Genomic DNA, 20,849 nt, shown 5'->3' with positions numbered 1-20,849 from the left:
GTAATCTGAGGTGCCATTTTGAACACCCAAGAGGAGATGCCGACTAGGTGTGTTTCTGGAATTCAGAAGAAAGATCTATGCTGGAACCACAGAAAAAGAAATCATCAGAATACAGATGTGCATTTGAAGCACAGAGAGTGCATGAAGTCACCCACCTGGTGCAAGCTCAGGAACAAGGGCCTGGAGATAGCCAGAGGAAGAACCCACGAAGTCTAAGGAATGACCAGAAAAACAGGAGGAAAACGGGGTGAGTGTGGTATCAGAGAAGTTTAAGGCTGCTTTTGAAAGGAGAACAAAATGGTTAATTTGAAACGTTAGTTAAAAGGAGTGAAAAAAAAAAATTCCAAACACATGGAGACTGTAATAGTTTGCAAAAAAGTCATTGTTGACTCTGGAAGTTTTAGTGAAGTTGAGTTGTGGATGACTTTTGAAGTGAAGACAATTTGGAGAATCCTTGGAGTTTGGTGATGTTGGGTAAATCATATAGTGGGTAGAGATAAATGTGTGACGGACAGTTTTTCAAAGATGGGAGAATCTTACATCCACTCAAATATTGGTGTGAATGAGTCAGAATAGAGAAAAAGAAGAGAAAGGCAAAAAACCAAAGGATTAAATTCTATAAAGGGGATCAATCTTTGCCAATAAATGGCTCCTCCCCTTTAAGATGTGGGATAGAAATTGGGTTCTGCTAGGGCTTTCCTATGTACTGATCAAGTCGCCCTCTCTTAGGATGTACATTATCCAGCACTGTATATCTTCAGCACTGTATCTGGAAGAAAACCCTCTATATTTCCAATACATGGTTTGAAGTTCTCTCATTCTAAGGCCATTGAGATAGAATTTGAGTGGGGAGGTCAACACTTGTGATCATATTTGTGTTTCTTCCCCAACCAACCAGATTTTCTCAATAAAGCCAAAGTGTGTTTAAATTATGTGTATCTTATGTAAGAATCAACATGAACCATCTGTGATTCTCTGCAAATGTACTATCTCTAGGTTTTGTTAAATTTTGTTTTTCCTTTGCAGTCCTGTTTCAGATAAACCTTTACAAAAGTATCCTACTTTACCATTCCATATGGATGTCTGCTATTGAGTCAGTAATTTCCCCTAGTTAGATGTAGTCTGACCACTAGTTAACAGTGATTGTTGTTGTTTGAGACTTTGCTTTTTTACATCTGTACCCTGAACCTGGGACGAATTTCAGGCTCTGGTTGGGGAAAGAACTGTACTATGCCTTTTTTTTTTTTTTTTAAATGCCACCAAGTGATTAGGTCCACATTGCTTGAAATATGACTCAAGATATCATTTTAGGTGATTGGCAAATCATCACCTAATTTGTACTCTGGCTCTATTATCTTTACTGTTCTTTACATGGGTTCACCTTTAAGGGAATAAAACCTTTGACATGGTTTTAATATTGACAGTCCAGCATTCTAGACCAAATCTATTTGATAGAGCTTTCTGCAATGATGGGCATATTCTATCTGCACTGTCCCATATGGTAACCAGTAGTTCCATGTGATTACTAAGCACTTGCAATGTGCTTACTGTGACTGAGAAAGTACATTTTATTTTAATGAACTCAAATTTAGATACCCACAGTGAGTCTTGGTAATCCTATTTTTGCAGGTGATGTCACAAATTGTTCAGTAAACATGGTAATGGTATTCAAAGGCTTGAAATTCAATAAAATGTTAAGCTAATGACTACCATTGTTCATTTAATTTTGGCTTGCTAAGTTTCCAGTCATCCCCTCAATTTTGTGAACCTTGGTTTAACGGACTTCAGTTTACTGGACAAAATTCTGGTCCATATGTCATATGTGAAAAGTAACACTCTGTTAATTTTAAAGTTCTTTTTAACCAAGATCTGCTTAAAATTAAATTAACGGATTCTTCTATTATTAACTCACTGTTAGTTTTTATTTTTTGGTAATCTTTGAAGATATTTTTTCTATTGATTTTTTAATTTTTATTTTAAAATATATTTTATTGATTTTTTTTACAGAGAGGAAGGGAGAGGGACAGAGAGTTAGAAACATTGATGAGAGAGAAACATCGATCAGCTGCTTCCTGCACACCCCCTACTGGGGATGTGCCCGCAACCAAGGTACATGCCCTTGACCGGAATCGAACCCAGGACCCTTGAGTCCGCAGGCCGATGTTCTATCCACTGAACCAAACTGGTTAGGGCTATTGATTTTTTTAAAAGAAAAATATTATTATTAATTTCAGAGCGATAGGGAGAGGGAGAGAGAGAAACATTGATGAGAGAGAACCACTGATCAGTTGCCTCCTGCACAACCCACACTGGGGATTGAGCCCGCAAACCAGGCATATGCCCTGACTGGGAATCAAATTGTGACCTCCTGGTTCATAGGTTGACTCTCAACCACTGAGCGACGCCAGCTGGGTTCACTGTTATTTTTAACAAATTTTAGGGAATAGGCCATATGTTGGAACACTAGTAATTTTGCCAAAATAAATAAATATTACATATGTACAACTATATTCTACATATTTAACTGATGTTCTAACATACATTAAGCCACACCCCAGTTATGTGCATTTATTTACTCCTGGTAACTGGTGAATGCATGCATTTACTAGACCTATTCAATATAAATTTAAAATTACTGCAATACATATAGAAAACTTTACCGTGATATTTAACTTTTCATACAAACTTAATTTTAATTACACAAATGTGTTTACATAGTAAAAATAGGTAAGCTAATTAATGTTTTAACATATACATTTGGAAAACCTACTTTATTATAAAACGGACTAACAGATACCTTGCCTGAATTATTAGTCTGTTAGATTGAGGTTTTACTGTACTGCCAATAGAAAATAAATGAAAAAATATTTAGTTGTAAAATAATCCTACAGCGTATTATTTGCATTTAAAAAATCCCAATGTATTTTCCTCATTTTGAACTCTTTGTTACTCATATGCATGCACAAATAAAGGTCTGAAAAGATACGGTGCAAAGAAAGGACAACAGGACCAGGATGAGGTGTACTGTGCAAATGGGATTTACCTTTGTCATAATGTTTTAAAATTTTTACAGGGAAAATGTGTCTAGCCCTAGACGGTTTGGCTCAGTGGATAGAGCATCAGTCTCAGACTGAATGGTCCTGGTTTCGATTCCAGTCAAGGGCACGTACTTCAGTTGCAGGTTCCCCGCCACGGTTCGAATGCGTGCAGGAGGCAACCAATTGATGTCTCTCTCATACTGGTGTTTCTCTCTGTCTCTCCCTCTCCCTTCCACTCTTTTTAAAAATCAATTGAAAAATATCCTCGGGTAAGGATTAACTAAAAGAAAATGTGTCTATTACTTAGGTAAGTGAAGGTTAACATAAAAATGAAGGGAAGTGACCAAGTGAAAAAAAGTCACAAAATCAACAGATATTGACTGCTTTACTCTGTGCCGGTCTGTGTGGTGCTGGGTCTACAGTAGCAAACAAGACAGGAGAACTACAGAGTAACATGAATATAGAGTGTGTCAGGCAGTGAGAAGCTGTAAGGAAAAGGAAAGTTTGCAGAACATGTGGAAAACTGAACCCTCATATATTGCTGGTGGGAATATAAGAGAGTACAGCCGCTTGGAAAACTGACAGTATTTCAAAAAGTTAAACAGAATTATTATGTGACCCACTACCATTCCACCTCTAGTTATACACCCAAGAGAATAAAAAACATATTCATACAAAAACTTGTATAAGAATGTCCATACCAGCACTATTCATAATAGCCAAAATGCCCAGCAACTGATATATTAATAAAAATGTGCTATGTGATAGAACAGAATATTCAACCATAAAAAGTAACAAAGTACTGATACATGTTATAGCATGGATGAATCTTGAAAACATTATGCTGGAACAAGCCAGACACAAAAGACCAAATTATTGTGTAATTCCATTCCATGAAATATCCATTTATATGAAAATGTCATCAGACACATTTTTAGAGACAGGAAATAAATTAGTGGGGAGGGATGAGGAATTAAATGGGTGCAGTTTATCTTTGTGGTGATGAAAATTTTTTTTGGAATTCTGGTGATGGATGCATGTCTTTTTTTTTTTTTTTTTAATATATTTTACTGATTTTTTACAGAGAGGAAGGGAGAGGGATAGTTAGAAACATTGATGAGAGAGACTAGCTGCCTCCTGCACACCCCCTACTGGGGATGTGCCCGCAACCAAGGTACATGCCCTTGACCAGAATCGAACCTGGGACCTTTCAGTCTGCAGGCCAACGCTCTATCCACTGAGCCAAACCGGTTAGGGCGATGCATAAGTCTTGAGTATACTAAAAACCACTGAAATGGTATACTTTAAGAGGGTGACTTTTTTCTCAATTTTTAAATGTTAAAAAAAAGTAAAGCAGGATTAAGGGAAAGAGGGGAGGAGGATTTCATATGTTGGACAAGGTATTCAGGAACGATCTTATTTTAAACAAAGATCCAAACATAAAAAGAAGCTACCCAGGTAAAATCGGGAAGAGGGGTATTTGTAGGGGAGGAAGAACATACCAAGAGGAACAAGTGGGAAGACTCTTAGGTAGATGCACACTTGTTCGGAAGGAACAGCAAGGAGGCCAGCAGCATGGCTGAGGGCAGTAGGATGAGGGGGAGGCTGTGGGATGACAGGGTCCAGACTTCAGGCTTGTGGACCACAGTAAGAACTAGACTTATTCTAAATCACAGAAAATTACCAGAGGCAGGAGCAACACGATTTGATGCACATTTTAAAAGGTTCACCTCTGCTGCTGGATGGAGAATAAACGGAGGCAGCAAGAGAAGGAAGGGGAGTTATCAGGAGGCCACTAGAGTAGTCTAGGCAAGAGCGATGGCTTAGGTTATATAGGTGGTAAGAGTGGTCAGTTTCAACATGTATCAAATCACTACGATGTATATTTGAAATGTCTTATAATTTCATGTCAATTATACTTCGATAAATCTGAAAAAATTATATTAAAGCCCTGGCTGGTGTGGCTAAGCGGTTGGAGCGTTGGTCCATGAACTGAAGGGTTGCGGGTTCAATTCCCAGTGAAGGGAATGTACCTAGGTTGCAGGCTCTACCCCAGGCCCTGGATGAGGTACATTTGGGTGGGAGACAACCAAGTGATGTGTCTCTCTCAAAACGATGTTTCTCAAGAGCACACACACGCACTCTCCCCCCCCCCCCCCCTATTTCTCCTGCCCTTCCACACTCTAAAAATCCTTGAATGAGAATTAAGAGAAAAAAGGTGGATTCAAAATATACTCTTAGGGTCAAAAGAATTGGCCAATGAATCAGATATGGAGCACAGGAGAAAGAGAGGAGTTAAGGATGACCCTAAGGGTTTTGGTCTGACCAAAGAAGTGAGTGAAGGAGCCAGCCATTTACTGAGATGGGAAAACCTCAAAGAAGGCTGGGCAGGGAAATGAGAGTTCAGTTAATTTTAAATTTGAGGTGCCTAATAATCTAGGTGCATATACAAGCCTGGAATTCAGTAAAATGGTCAAGCTGGAAGTATAAATTTGAGAGTCATGACTAAAGATTTTGAAGTCAAATAGAGTTCTCACTAGACCAGGGATTGAGCCCTGAAGCACTCATAACATTTAGATGCTTGAAAATAGATTTGGCATAATTTATGCCCATTGAGGGGCAGCAACCTGTTAGATAATCTGATAGATAAAAGACTCTTCAAATGAAGACTTCTCTTAGGATCAGAGGTGTCTTATCTTAGGTTTTGAAAGATTCCCTCCTCTATTGCTTTGGTGTTAGTTGATGGAGCATGAACCTATTGACCTACCAGATATTATCAGGTTATTTCTTTACAAACTATGCTACCTTGAGGATCTCAAGTCAAATTTCCACAAACACCACATTAAGATGACAATCCAGAAGTGTAATTTAGTTTGAGTTATATTTTATCCTGTAATTTTTAGCTTCCATATTCAAACTATTGGGTATGCACATATATGGTCAGAAAGAGTCCTTGTCATGGATAATTTAGAGATACATGAGTATTTTGGTGAGTGGGGGTATGGGAGTCTATTTAGCTCAGCTTGCAAAAAGTCCAAGCAAAATAATCTAAGGCAGTGACACTCATGCAATGGGTACTACAAGTTGTGCAGCTAATGTAGCACATTCAAATATTTAAGCACTGAAGGCAACCTGTAGTATAAACACCAATAATTTCTGCCTTTATGGTCTGAAAAGTTTTCTCATCTGAGAAATGGAAATAATAATACCTGCTGTATTTCATAGGGATTAAATGAACCAAGGTGCTCTGTACACTGTATTATGCAATGCAGTCATACTACTATTTTCTTTATATGGAATAACCTGCCAGGAAAGCTTTTAAAGACCTACAATAGCTCTGGACAGTGTGGCTCAGTTGGCTGGGCATCATCCCGTGCACCAAAAGATTGACGGTTTGATTCACAGTCAGGGCACATGCCTGTATTTCAGGTTCAATCCCTGGTAGGGGGAGTGCAGGAGTCAGCTGATCAGTGTTTCACTCTCTCATAGATGTTTCTCTTTCCTTCTCCCTTCATCTCTCTAAAAATAAAAAATAAATTAATTAAAAATAAAAAAATTTAAAAGGAACTATAATAGGTGGTCAAATCTCAGATGCCATGAAGAATTTAAAAATCCAGCTAAAGACATAATATCAGCCAGGCCAGTGTAGTTCAGTGGTTGAGACTTGACCCATGCACCAAGTGGTCAACCAATTTGATTCCCAATCAGGGCACATGCCTAGGTTGCGGGCTTAATCCCCAACATGGGTTGTGCTGAAGGCAGTCAGTCAATCAATGTTTCTCTTCGATGTTTCTATCACTATACTTCTGCCTTCCTCTCTCTCTAATATAAACAAAAACACTTATATTTGTCCTTTTAAAATATATTTTTATTGATTTCAGAAAGGGAGAGGAAGACAGGACAAAAGCATTAATGATGACAGAGAATCATCTATTGGCTGCCTCCTGCACACCCCATAATGGGGATAGAGCCCACAACCCTGGCACATACCCTGACAGGGAATCGAACCATGACCTCCTGGTTCATAGGTCATCACCATGCACTGAGCCACTCTGGTTGGGCTCAATAAAAACATTTAAAAAGAAAAAACAGCCCAGCTGGTGTGGGTCAGTGGTGAACATCAATCAACCCAGGCACAGAGATCGCTGGTTCAATTCCTAATCAGGGCACATGCCCAGGTTGTAGGCTCAATCCCCAGTAGGAGGCAACTGATTGATGTTTCCCTTTCATCAATGAGTCTATCTCTCCTTACTCCTATCCTCACTTTAAAATATCAGTAAAAATATATATATTTTTAAAAGACACATAAAATCATGTACATAAAAGGATAGTGATTATAGAATTTTTTAAAATAGTAAAAGAAACAACTTGAATGTCCATCAATGGGGCATTAGTTAAAAAAAATTATAGTCTATCATTAAGTGGACTATATAATTGGTGCCCTTAAAAGAAAAAAAAAAGCCTTGGCCAGTGTGGCTCAGTTGGTTAAAGTTTCATCCCATACACAGAAGGGTCATGGGTTCGATTCTAGGTCAGGGCACATATCCAGGTTATGGGTTTGATCCCCCATTGGGCACATATGGGAAGCAACCCAATTGATGTCTCTCACATCTCTCTAAAAATCAATGAAAAAACCCCTACCAAATTCTTGGGTGAGGATTAACATTAAAAAAAAAAAAAATGCAGCAGAGCCCTGGCCACTTTTGCTTAGTGGTTAGGGCACTGGTCCTTGAACCTTGAGTTTGATTCCCAGTCAAGAGCACGTACCTCGCTTGCAGGTTCTATCCCTGGTCCTAGTCAGGGCGAGTATGGGAGGCAACCAGTTGAGTCTCTCTCACATCGATGTTTCTCTCTCTTCCCCCTTCCCTCCCTTGCACTCTTTCTCTAAATATCAATGGGAAAAATATTCTTAGGTGAGGATTAAAAAAAAAAAAGGCGGCAGAACTTCCAGTCAAGATGGTGGAGTGGGTAAATGTGTTCATCTCCTAGGACCACATCAAAATTACAACTAAACTATAGAACCATCATTGCGAACACACTGAAAACCAGCTGAACAGTCTTATAACTAAGGATATACAGAAGAAGCCACATGGAGACTGTGAATTGTATTAATATTTCTCTTGGACTTTCTGGAATAAATCATATTTCATGATTTAAAAAAAAAAAAGACAATATTACCTGTACCTCTAAGAAACAATGTTAAGCCCTAGCCAGTTTGGCTCAGTGGACAAAGCATTGGCCTGTGGACTGAAGGGTCCCAGGTTTGATTCCGGTCTAGGGCACATACCTGGGTTGCGGGCTCAATCCCCAGTAGGGGGTGTGCAGGAGGCAGCTGATCAATGATTCTCTCTCATCATTGATGTTTCTATCTCTCCCTCTCCCTTTCTCTCTAAAATCAATAAAAATATTTTTTTTTTTAAAAAGGAAGAAACAATGTTAAGATTTACAAGTAAGTGAAAAAAGGTTAGGTGCAAAATAGTGTGTAAAATGTGCTTACATTTGAATAAGAAGATGCATTGTGTACATCCAGAATATCTCTGAAAGGATACACAATTAGTTCACCCCTATGTCCTTTGTGCTGTCCAAATTATGTCGCAGGTGTTTGTATTACTCAGAAAACCCCACAAAAGACAACCCAAATTTAAAATATAACCAGAGCCTCAAATATCAAGGAGATGTGAAACAGAATGGGTAATGGTTATTATCTTCAATATTAAAAGAGTATCCTTCAAAAAGAAAAAAAGCTTGCCAAAACACCAATGGATTCAATATTTGAAATTAGCACTTTACAAAATACCAATATTTTACTTATCAGATTGGGAGCTTTAAATAAATTATTATGGCCCTGGCCTCTGTGGCTCAGTTGGTTGGGCGTCATCCCTAGCAACCAAAAGGTTGCTGGTTCGATTCTGTCAGGGCACATGCTGAGCTCGATTACCAGTAGGAGGTGTGCAGGAGGCAGCCGATCCATGTGTCCCTCTCCCATCGATGTTTCTCTCTCTCCTCCCCTTCTTCCCTCTCTCTAAAAAAAACACCCCAAAAATAAATAAATTCTGCACAATATTGGTGTATAAAATGGGAAGGCTCATACTTTACTCGTCAGAGTCAGCTGTTACCTTTCTAACCATATATATGTATCAAAACCCTTAAAACATGCACACACACCCTTTATCTCACATCTAAGAACTGAACCTGAGGAAATAATGCAACAAGTACAAAAAGATACATGTAACAGGGATACTACTTACAGCAAATCATGGGAGGGAAGCTAATGTTCACCAAGTAAATAATTAGTTAATAATATATTATGGTACAACCAAGTACCTCCTAAAAGCTAAGTTTCCAAAGAATATGTAAGAATATTAAAAAGATATTCACAGCACAGGATTAGCAAAAGAGAACTGCATTCTGATCTCATGGTTGGGAGTAAGAAATATACACCCATTAGATCCTGGAAAGATATATACCAAAATATTAACATTGAGTGTTTCTGGGGGTAGGTTTTACAGGTGATTTTGGCTTTTCCTTTACTGTTTGGTTTCTTCTGTTGTTTCTTTCTTTAAATAATAAGCATGTATTGCTTTTAAAATGGGGGGAAAGCCCTGCCGCATGGCTCAGTGGTTGAGCATCGACCTGTAACCAGATCACGGTTCAATTCCTGGTCTGGGTGTGCAGGAGCCAGCCCAACAATGATTCTCTCTGATCATTGATGTTTCTATCTCTCTTTCCCTCTCCCTTCCTCTCTGAAATCAATAAAAATATATTTTAAAAATAAAATGGGGGTAAATAAATGATATTGAGGGAAAAAACTAAGATACAAAAATCCAGTTATACTTTTTCATTCTCCTAATTTTTTAACTAAGAATCATGATATCTAAATCTATGTATGAAAAAAGGAAATTTATAGGGTGATACTTTCATGTAGTAATACAATATGGTATTATAAAATACAAGAGGGTAGAAATATCGCTTTATTTGAGAAGCTTACATCCAAATTACTTTTACGTGTTTTAAGAAGTCCTATCAAGCACCCAAGAAGAAAACATATACAGCTTCCACAGGAATAAAGACAAAAAAATGAAAAAAAAAATGGGGTTGATGATTGCCCCAAATGATACTTCCTAAAAGAAAAAAATGAAGTATTTAACATTTCTTCTTTTGAGGCAAGGTAAGCGAACTGCACACATCATAGGTAAAATTTTCTTACTTTACAAAGAAGGACTGTGATCCTGTTTTGATGCATATGAAATACAAAAAACAAAACAAAATCCACTCTTCTGATCAAGATGAAGGAAAAAACAACCATTCTTCAACATTTCAATTCTCACGCAATGAAATCCAAAGGTCTGTTGAATCCACCTTTGCAATTCATGTCCTGCCTATGACAAGAAGAAAAAAATTCAATGTTTATTTTTAAAAAAAATTCTGGACTCCTCTTATGAAAAAATAACCATGGTCCTGGTCAGGTAGCTCAGTTGGTTAGAGAGTCGTCCCTATATGCCAAGGTTGAGGGTTTGATCCCTCGTGGGGCACATACAAGAATTAATCAATTAATGAATAAGTGGAACAACAAATCAATGTCTCTTTCTTTTTAAAAAATAAAAATAATCACATGCTTTAGAGATTACACCTGAATCGCCTTTAAGATGGCAAAGGATAGGGTAAGAAGTATTCAAGATTATTTAATGTACAGTAAGATGGTATTACTTCACTTTCAAAATAAGCAAAAGTATTTTAGACTACTTACTGTAAAATCCAAATAGAAGTGTAAGAATCTACTTTCATAATTATTTGGGAAGATTCCACAGACTTTAAAAAAATTAATTCAAAATATATATTTATTTTAGGTAACACTAAACACTTAATTTAAGAAATAGAGCAGAGCTCAAAACAGGTACTTGCCAAGTAAATCGGATTGCATACTGGTTTTCTCCATAACACTTTATTTGAAGGTAACTTTACAAAGGAATGTCAATGATGATTCTGGTTCCTTAACTCACCAGATTATCAAATCACATTATTCATATTCTAAATTAATTGGAATGTTAGTCTTTTATCAGTAATAAAGGTAGAGAGAAAGGCAATGTTTGAAGATGTCTTCCTGACTTTCTAATTCATTAGGAATTCAGTAAGATTTTAAGTATGAATTGGTTTGTCCTGTGGTATTAATAAAATGTTTCCACTTAACAGAAGAATGTATTTACAGTTAAAATCCTTACATAATCAATCTAGGTGAGTAATTCAGGAGAGATCTATTTTAAATCTATAATTTTAGCCTCGGCCGGTGTGGCTCAGCTGAATGAGAGTAGTCCCGTGAACTGTGGTGTCTCCGGTACGAGTCCCGGTCGTAGCGCATGCTTGAGCCGCGGTATCGGTCCCTGGTCGGGGTGCGTGAACGATACCGCCTATCATTTCTCTCTCGTGCTTCTCTCTCTCTCTCTCTTCTCTTCTCCTCTTCTCTCTCTCTAAAGTCAGTAAAAAAAAAAGATTTAAAAGAAAAATATTTAATTATAATAAAAATAAACTCTAAAGACTTTTTAAAACTCACGTTTTGAAGAAAGAACTATCTATACAGTTCTAAACCATTTAAGCTAACTACCCTTCTCTATAATAGCTATTAGTTTACCTATAAATTGGAAATTAAAATCCAGATCATAAGCAAGGAAGATTAAAACAAGGGACTCTATGGAAAATTGCTACATTTCTTACAAACACAATTATCCTATAACAAATTCTTTCCAAAGGACATAATTTATATCATTGGTTCAAACACAGAAATGGGGATTATGCGTACCTGTATTTCTGAGATATATTTACGGCATAGGCATTTACACAGCCAACCAACCTTTTTCCCTGGAGAAAAGCAATAAACAAATGATAAAAACAGGAAGGATACATTAAATGCCTTGATCAAAAGAATTGGATCCTATAGACCAGGGGTCCTCAAACTTTTTAAACAGGGGGCCAGGCCAGTTCACTGTCCCTCAGACCGTTGGATGGCCGGACTATAGTTTAAAAAAAAAACAGCTATGAACAAATTCCTATGCACACTGCACATACCTTATTTTGAAGTAAAAAAACAAAACGGGAACAAATACAATATTTGTATTTGCATGTGGCCTGCAGGCCGTAGTTTGAGGACCCCTGCTATAGACAGACTTACATGGCAAGATCCATCTAAGAATGAGGTAGCCCAATGAGAGAAAGAATTTTCAGATCCTGATGATATCCTATGAGCTCCCAAGTATTACAACTGTTCACTTTTTTATAGTCACATGTAAACAAATAATACAATATTCATAGTTAATGTATTTTTTACAAGAATAGTCTATTTATTTTTAGAGAGTGAGGAAGAAAGAAGATAGAAACATTAATGCTCCAGCAGGACACCAATCAGCTGCTTTCTGCACGTCAGAAAGGAGCCTGTAACCCTGCTTGTGTCCTGACCACAATCGAACCAGCAACCGTTCAGTGCAGAGGATGATGCCCACTGAGCCACTCCAGCAGGCCTTAAATTTTTCACTTCAAAACAGTCATGCCTCAGTACTCCTCTAAGTTTATACATTGTCAGTTAAAACACACACATGCCCTGTTTGGCTCAGTGGACAGAACATCAGACTGGACTGAAAGGTCCTGGGTTTGATTTCAAACAAACCTAGGTTGCATGCTTGATCACTGGCCCTGGTGGGGGCCTCTCCTCTCCCTACCACATTCTCTAAAAATCAATGGAAAAAAATATGCTTGTGTCAGGATTAATAAAAAATAAAAAAAAAATAAAACACACACACTAAACACACAAATATGTGAGCCCTACACGATCATATCAGTTAGAAACTCCTAAAGCATGTGAAATCACCCTACTTTCACAACTCACTATTTTTCTCAATATTCTCAATTTCCATTTATGGAATTAAACAGATATAAAAGAAAGTTTAAAAAATATATTCTCTCTCCACATATACTTTCCTTCTGTCCATCCTTACTAGCACCCTCAACCCCCCTCCTCCCCTATCCGTTTCCCCTCTCCAACACTTCTTTCCCCTATTTCTCTTTACCCATCTCCCTATTCCTCTACTCTCTCCCCTCACCCTCCCTATAATCCCTGACTTCAGCTCCCTGTCCACAATCCCTTCTTTTTCCCTCCCCCTTTTCCATTCTTTCCAGTATTATAGCATCCAACGTCCAAATCACCGCTCTCTGAGCTAAGAGATACGTGTGCAGCTACCCAATGTCATCTCTATTCAGCAGCTGAGTTTTCTTCTGTTTCACAGCACTTCCTCTTCCCATTGTCCTTTCTTGGTTAACCCTACCACCCAGTCTTTCAGCCTGCCACCTCAGTCATCACTGACTGCTCACTCCCACTACCACGAACTCTGGCTCCTAAATGCTTCTCAATATTACGGATCTTCCTCTCAGTTCATGTCTTCATCATCTTTCACTTGCATGACTCAGCAGTTCTCCCTGCCTCCAATCAAATGCCTCCCATCTGTGCTCCAAGGCTGCCCTAGGTCATCTGTCTAAAACACACATATAATCCTATCACTCTTTTGTGGTTTTGGGTTTTTTTTTAAATCTTTGCTATCTCTTACCATCCAAAGAATCAACTCTAAATTCCTTAGCATGACAAAGGGCAGCAAAAGTCTGTCATGATTTGCTTCCTACCTCTATTTCCAGACTCACTGTAGTCACTGGCCCATCAGCATCTTTTTAACAGCCACTGAATTTGAAATTCCCACAATACACTATGCTACTTCACATCTACAGGGCATTTTCATGAACTCCTCCTTCTACTTAAAATGATCCTCTTCTTCTTCTTTGTACTGGCCCTTTAAGATCTAACTCAACATCATCCCAGGCAAACACTCCCTGGATTCAATGGCACCTCACTGCTTCCTTCTCTGTACCCTCAAACCCCTTCACACAGACAGTTATTGTCTTTTAACTGAATAAACTTGTATCAATTACACAGGCAATAGGAAAAGAATATGGAAAAATGCGACAGTCATAATGGATTAATTCAAATCAGAATGCTTAACTGGCTTTGAGTTTTACTTACTTTTGTTGAGTCAAAGGCGGAAAATCCCATTACCTTCATCATTTCTATTTCTTCTTCTGTTTTTCCCTCTAAATCTTCCTCTGCAAAAATAAGAGGTAATTTTTAAAACTCTATCATTTTATATATTAAAGGAATGGTGGCACTAGATTAATAGTCATTCCATGTTACCAGCAGAAGACATATAAAATAATCAGGTAGCCCTAACTGGTTTGGCTCAGTGGATAGAGCGTTGGTCTGTGGACTCAAGGGTCCCAGGTTCGATTCTGGTCAAGGGCATGTGCCTTGGTTGTGGGCACATCCCCAGTAGGGGGTGTGCAGGAGGCAGCTGATCGATGTTTCTCTCTCATCGATGTTTCTAACTCTCTATCCCTCTCCCTTCCTCTCTGTAAAAAATATATTTAAAACAACAACCATCAGGTAAAGAGTTGAGTCTAACAAAAAAAATTTCTCTTCAATTTGGGCAGAATGTAACTTGAGGTGCAAGGAAGGAATGTGCTCTCCACCTTCCAACAGAAGAAACTGCTTAAAAGGACATGTTGAAGCCTTTAGGCAGGACCACCTTTCATATCAGACATGACACTTGTTTTGAAGGTACTTCCAAAATAAAATATGCTCACATGTCCTACCCACATCAGGAGCACGATAGATAACCAGGAATTCACTAAGGTACAATTAAAACAAAATCTCAAACCACCCTATCTAATAAAGAGGGAATATGCTAATTGACCCTTACACTGTCACAAAGATGGCGGCACCCACAGCCAATAAGGAGGGAAGATGCTAATTGACTGCCCCGCCCTCAAAGATGGTGGCGCCCACAGCCAATGAGGAGGGAATATGCTAATTGACTGCCCTGCCCTCTAAGATGGCAGTGCCCACAGCCAATGAGGAGAGAATATGCTAATTGACTGCTCTGCCCTCTAAGATGGCGGCACCCACAGCTGCAAGATGGCAGTGCCTAGTCCCCTCAGCCCTGCTGGGGCAGCAGGTCCACAGCAAGGCCGGGCTCGCCCCCAGGCAGGTCTGGCCTAGCCACGTGCCTGCCTCTGGAGTCCCCCAGTCCCTTCAGCCCCCAGTCTCCCAGGGCCGGCCCGAGGCGCAGGTAACCAGGGTCGGCCGAGGCTTGCGCTGCCAGCAGTGGCAGCAGCTGAGGTGTGATGGGACATCACTTTCCCCTGATCACTGAGTCACCTCCTGCCCCCGAAGGCTCCCGGACTGTGAGAGGGGGCAGGCCGGGCTGAGGGACCCCCTCCAGTGCATGAATTTTCATGCACCGGGCCTCTAATATGCAATAAACACTATAAACAACTTAATACTTTTATAATGTTATCATGCCTGAAGTTATCTAAACAAGGCTGCACTCTTCCTATAGTTATTTTCTAATAACATTACCAGTTATCTCACGTTCTTTGCTCTTTGTTTCTTTCTTTTCCTCATCTCTTCTTTCTTTCAGTCGAGAAGGAGAAGGAGATGTGGATCTATGTCGTCTTGGGGATCTAATATTTAATAAGTAAACATGTCAGAAACAGAGACATACCTGACCACTGTGTCAATCAGCACAGATATGCATGAGTGCCTGAAAGGTAAAGGCTGAACAAGAGCCAGGCTGCAGAGAACCACGAGCCCATTTCCTATAGAAGAATAAGCTAGAAGGTTCCGCCTAGCCTGACTGTTAGCAAAAATACAGTCTTGCTCAGTATAGCTAGGGCTAAAAAATGTTCTGCAAGGCAGAAAAATGTAACTAAACAGTTTCTAACAACTGCACATAAACACAAAAAATTGACTTAAACAGCAATGGATGCTTATTAGGAAATCACAAGTCCATTCTAAGGTACTTCCAAGATCTCACATTTTTTATTACATACTTGAATAAATCTTTATCACCAAAAAGTCAATAAAAGCAGAACAAACACTTATTTCTTATTTTTGCCAAGCATCATGTTAAGTGCTTTTCTGGCATTATTTCTCATTTACTCCTAAAGGCAACTCTAGGAGAAGAGACTTATTAATCCCAAACACCCAGGGAAATGTTAGGTTTAGAATAAGATGGGCTTAAGTCCCCCCATTTCATGGCATTGTAAATGGCCTTATAAGTGATAAAAACAAAGTAAAGGGCAACAACTAGTTTCTCTGGGGCTCGTGGTAAAGCTCTGCCCATGTTCCGCACTTACCTGGAGCGTCTTCCCTGCGGGGACCCAGAGCGGCTCCTTCTCAGCTCTTTCTCCCTGGACTGAGACCTTTCCTGGCGACTGGGTTCTTTCTCCGGTGAAGCGGACGGGGACCGCTTATGTTCTAACACAAGGAACAAAATAGCAGAGCCAAAAATTACCTCAAATATTTAGAGCTGGGCTGTCTCATAGGAATATAATGCAAGTCATTTCTAGTATTCACATTAAAAAGTAAAAAGCAGGTGAAATTAATTTTAATAGAATGTTATTTGACTAAATATATATATTTTCAAACTATTATCATTTCAAAAAGTACTCAATATAAAAAAATTGACATTTTTGGATTTCTTTGTAGTAAATTAAGGAAATCCGGTGTGTGTCCTACAATTAAACAGCACTTCTTAATCCTGATGGGGCACATCTTTATTCTGACTGGGATCCTCAATAGCCATATGTGGATGCCGGCCTCATTTAACTTTTAAGAAAATCACGTCTTGACAAGTTGAAGGTGGTAAAAACCACCCAGGGGCAGAACCGAGGGTCTAAGTCAGAGTACACGGCTCTGCCTCACTTATGGGGGTGGGGATCAGGAGACCTTAGGAGGTGACTTTTCTGGATGGAAAATTCTAAATATGAATTTCCATCCCTGGCCGGTGTGGCTCAGTTGGTTGGGCTTCCTATGGTGCACACCAAGTTTCCGGGTCTGATTCCCAATCATGGCCCATGCCCAGATTGCCAGCAGGGGACATGCAGGAGGCAGGCAATTGATGTTTCCCTCTTTTAAGTCAATGTTTCTCTCTCCCTCTGTCTTCCTGCCTTTCTTTCTAAAAAAAAAATCAATAAAAATATGTTTAAAAAAAGATCATGCCCTGGCCGGTGTGGCTCAGTTGGTTGAGCGCGTCCCGCGCATCAAGAGGTCACTGGCCCAATTCCAGGTTGGGGCACATGCCTAGGTTGTGGGCTCCATCCCAAGTAGGGGGCCCATGCAGGAGGCAACCAATCGCTTTTTCTCTCACCCTCTCCTTTCCTCTCTCTCTCTCTCGAAAATCCATAAAAATAGACCTGGCCTGTGGGGCTCAGTTGGCTCAGCGTCATCCCATGCACCAAAGGTCTGCTGGTTCAATTCCAGTTTGGAATAAAGAGTCGATTCCCATTAGGAGATAGTAGGGGGTGTGCAGGAGGCAGCCAGTAGGTGTTTCTCCCTCTCCTTTACTTTCTCCAATCAATGTAAAAAAATTAAAAAATAAAATCAACAAAAACATGTTTTTCAAAAATATACATTTCCCTATTATAATAAGCTGGAAAAACCCAACATTGAGCACTCACGTTACAGGCGGTATCACGTGCTGAGTGCTGTCGAATGTGCCATTATGGCTCACATCAGTTTTTAAAGCTAGGGAATATTACCCCCAATGTCTAACGACGGGAATGAGGGCTCCGAAAGGCTGGATGACTGCACATGGTCACCCTCGAAATTAAATGAAGGGACCGTGGTCTGATTCTAAATTACCCAGTCACAACGATTAAAAAAAGTTATGACTGGAGGCTGATAAAGAACGAAGCTTCCGTTTAGAAGGGGGAAAAAAGAAAAAAGCCTGCTTTGGAACCGGAGGACGGAGGTGTTCGTTGCCCATCCACACCCACCCACACGCCGCTCGTCTCCTCAGGCGTAAAGGGCCTGCATCTCCGCGGCCTTCGCACAGAAAATAAGGGGGGACAGGAAGCGCCTCTTACCGAGCCCCAGACCCTCCAAATTGCTTCCAGACTCACCCCCCTGAGGGGAGCGGGAGCGGGAGCGGCTGCCGCTGCGGCTGCGGCTGCGGCTGCGGCTGCGGCTGTGGCTTCGGCTGCGATCCATTTGGAAAGCTCCTCTACCTCACAACGCCTCGGAAACGACTGAGCAACAACTTCCGTCAGGGCCGGAAGTGCGCTTTCACTGCCGACTGGAAACCGTTGGAACGACGCGCAAAGGTTCCGGAGTCTGAAGAAGTGCGGCTGCGCAAAGCCAGCCCAGACTCAAGGGGCCCACTGGAGCGGGGAGATGTGGGTGAGGACCAAGTTGTTACTTCCGCTTCTCCAGCCCCATTTTAGCCGAGGCTTTTGTTCTGTGGCGGGCATTAAGGTGTGCTAGTTGATGTTGTTATAGAAATCTGGAAAAACCCGTATACCCACCACCCAAACTCAGTTTTCATTCCCCCAATCACCATTTATTTTCGCAGTTCTTGTTAAATATACCAAATATTTCTTTAAAAAGTATTTTTATTTATTTCAGAAAGGGAGAGAGAAAAAGAGAGAACATCAATGATGAGAGAGAACCATGCCTCGTGCATGCCCCACAACTTGAGATGGAGCCGGGAACCTGGGGATGTGCCCTAATCTGGAAACAAACTGCGATCTTCCGGTTCATAGTTCTATGCTCAACCACTTAGCCAAATGCACAAATTATTTCATATCAAACCAATTCTAAAATGCATTCACAAGCAGTTTAAGCCCACACCGGGAAGCACGAGGGTGGGTCAGGAGGTAGAGGGAGCCAGGGGAAAGCATGAATAAGAAACCTGATTGTGCTATTTGCAGGAAGGAATGGGAGAGGCAGGGTAAGCAGGTTAATTTGTGATTGTCAAATTTGAATAATTTCAGTGGTTTGGGGAGGTAGGGGCTGTGCAGGTTTATTTGGTACCTGACTCTGGAGTGATTAGGTTAGAGCAGTGGTTCTCAACCTTCCTAATGCCACGACCCTTTAATACAGTTCCTCATGTGGTGACTCCCAATTTCATTGTTACAAATTGAACATAATTAAAGCATAGTGATTAATCACAAAACAATATGTAATTACATACGTGTTTTCTGATGGTCTTAGGCGATCCCTGTGAAAGGGTCGTTCAACCCCCAAAGGGGTCTTGACCCACAGGTTGAGAACTGCTGGGTTAGAGGAATGTTGCCTGGCTTGTGAAAGTTTGGTAAAGAAGGTGGTTGGAGGATATAGATTGCCAATTGAAAGCACTTTCCCAAGGCCCCAGGTGTCAAAACATGAGCAAATAAAAGAGATAAAAAGGTATGAGCAGCCCTAGCTGATTTGGCTCAGTGGATAGAGTATCCACCTGAGGACTGATGGGTCCCAGGCCTGATTCCGGCCAAGGGTATAGAAAGCAGCCTATCAATGATTCTCATCATTGATGTTTCTATCTCTCTCTCTCTCCCTCTTCATTCCTCTCTGAAATCAATTAAAAAAATTTTTTTTAAAAAGGCATGGGCAAAACAATTATTCACACTAACATTTATTACACACCTGCATAACAGAGGATTAATAGTGAAAAAGGCATACCTGCTCTTGAGTAGACTGTTGGCCACTGAGGGATACAAACTAGTAAACAGTGTGAATGTGCATTGATGGGGAAAAACATTATGAGGGCACATAAGTCTGGTACCTAACTGGTTTTGAGGGGGAGGGTGGTCAAGAGAAGTTTCCAGAAGGAAATGATGTCCAAACAAGACCTTAAGGATGAGTACAAATTAGCTAAGTGAAATGGGGTGACGCTTGTTGTGGTAAAAGGTGAAAGAGGTTGTCAAAGCTGAAAATGCAAGAGTAAGAATGAGCTATGCAGGAAAATAAAAGTATGGAAGCCACTTGGAGAACAAGGAGTAGAAATCTAAAGACATGGCTAGAATAAACTTGTAAACTATGGCAGCTATCCTGAGACAAAGGATGGGAGGGAATCAGATTGAGTTCATTCAGAGAACACTTGAAAAATGTAGAGGCTTCACTGGGGGGAATATAATAGGAGTCTGGTACAATAATCTAGATGGGAAATTACAGTGGCCTATAGTAGAATGCTGTCAGTAGGTATGGTAGAATGTGCTAACACTTGATAAACAGTTAGTGAAACCTGAATAACTTGGTGATGTTTAGATGCAGAAGATGAGGGAATTAGAAGATTCAAGAAAGACAGACATCCAAGTTTCAGGTTTGTGGAACTAGGTAGATGGTAGCATCATTTGCTAAGATAAGGCATGTAGGATAAAATCTGGGGAAAGAAGATACCTTCAGATCAGGACAAGGTAATCTGAGGTGCCATTTTGAACACCCAAGAGGAGATGCCGACTAGGTGTGTTTCTGGAATTCCAAAGAAAGATCTATGCTGGAACCACAGAAAAAGAAATCATCAGAATACAGATGTGCATTTGAAGCACAGAGAGTGCATGAAGTCACCCACCTGGTGCAAGCTCAGGAACAAGGGCCTGGAGATACTCAGAGGAAGAACCCACAAAGACTAAGGAATGACCAGAAAAACAGGAGGAAAACAGGGTGAGTGTGGTATCAGAGAAGTTTAAGAGAAGGCTGCTTTTTAAAGGCAAAATAAGTGGTTAATTTGAAACGTTAGTTAAAAGGAGTGAAAAAAAATTCCAAACACATGGAGACTGTAATAGTTTGCAAAAAAGTCATTGTTGACTCTGGAAGTTTAGTGAAGTTGAGTTGTGGATGGCTTTTGAAGTGAAGACAATTTGGAGAACCCTTGGAATTTGTGGTGATGTTGGGCAAATCATATAGTGGGTAGAGATAAATGTGTGACGGACAGTTTTTCAAAG

The 20,849-nt window shown here is 40.1% G+C and overlaps 1 protein-coding gene across 3 annotated transcripts; it reads right to left on the bottom strand.

The window, feature by feature from the left end:
- Positions 1–9,996: 9,996 nt before the first annotated feature.
- LOC139019976 (U4/U6.U5 small nuclear ribonucleoprotein 27 kDa protein-like) lies at positions 9,997–18,171 on the bottom strand. 3 transcript variants are annotated; one of them, XM_070429405.1, is made up of 7 exons: positions 17,997–18,171; positions 16,266–16,386; positions 15,487–15,590; positions 14,095–14,174; positions 11,833–11,891; positions 11,258–11,503; positions 9,997–10,417 (listed from the first exon to the last, which is right to left on the bottom strand). In XM_070429405.1, the coding sequence occupies exons 1-6, from the start codon at positions 18,118–18,120 to the stop codon at positions 11,302–11,304; spliced, it is 690 nt and encodes a 229-aa protein (XP_070285506.1). In that variant the 5' UTR covers positions 18,121–18,171; the 3' UTR covers positions 9,997–10,417; positions 11,258–11,301. The 3 variants fall into 3 exon arrangements, with proteins under 3 accessions (XP_070285506.1, XP_070285507.1, XP_070285509.1); XM_070429406.1 differs by having other exon boundaries at positions 15,499–15,590; XM_070429408.1 differs by lacking the exon at positions 11,258–11,503.
- Between the last annotated feature and the right edge of the window lie 2,678 nt (positions 18,172–20,849).

The sequence above is a fragment of the Myotis yumanensis genome, unplaced genomic scaffold (assembly GCF_028538775.1).
Source record: "Myotis yumanensis isolate MYYU_CA2020_CCGP unplaced genomic scaffold, mMyoYum1.0.hap1 SCAF_11, whole genome shotgun sequence".
Lineage (NCBI taxonomy): Eukaryota > Metazoa > Chordata > Mammalia > Chiroptera > Vespertilionidae > Myotis > Myotis yumanensis.
Note: the sequence above shows the minus strand (reverse complement) of the source record. Positions and strands in the feature narration are given on the sequence as shown.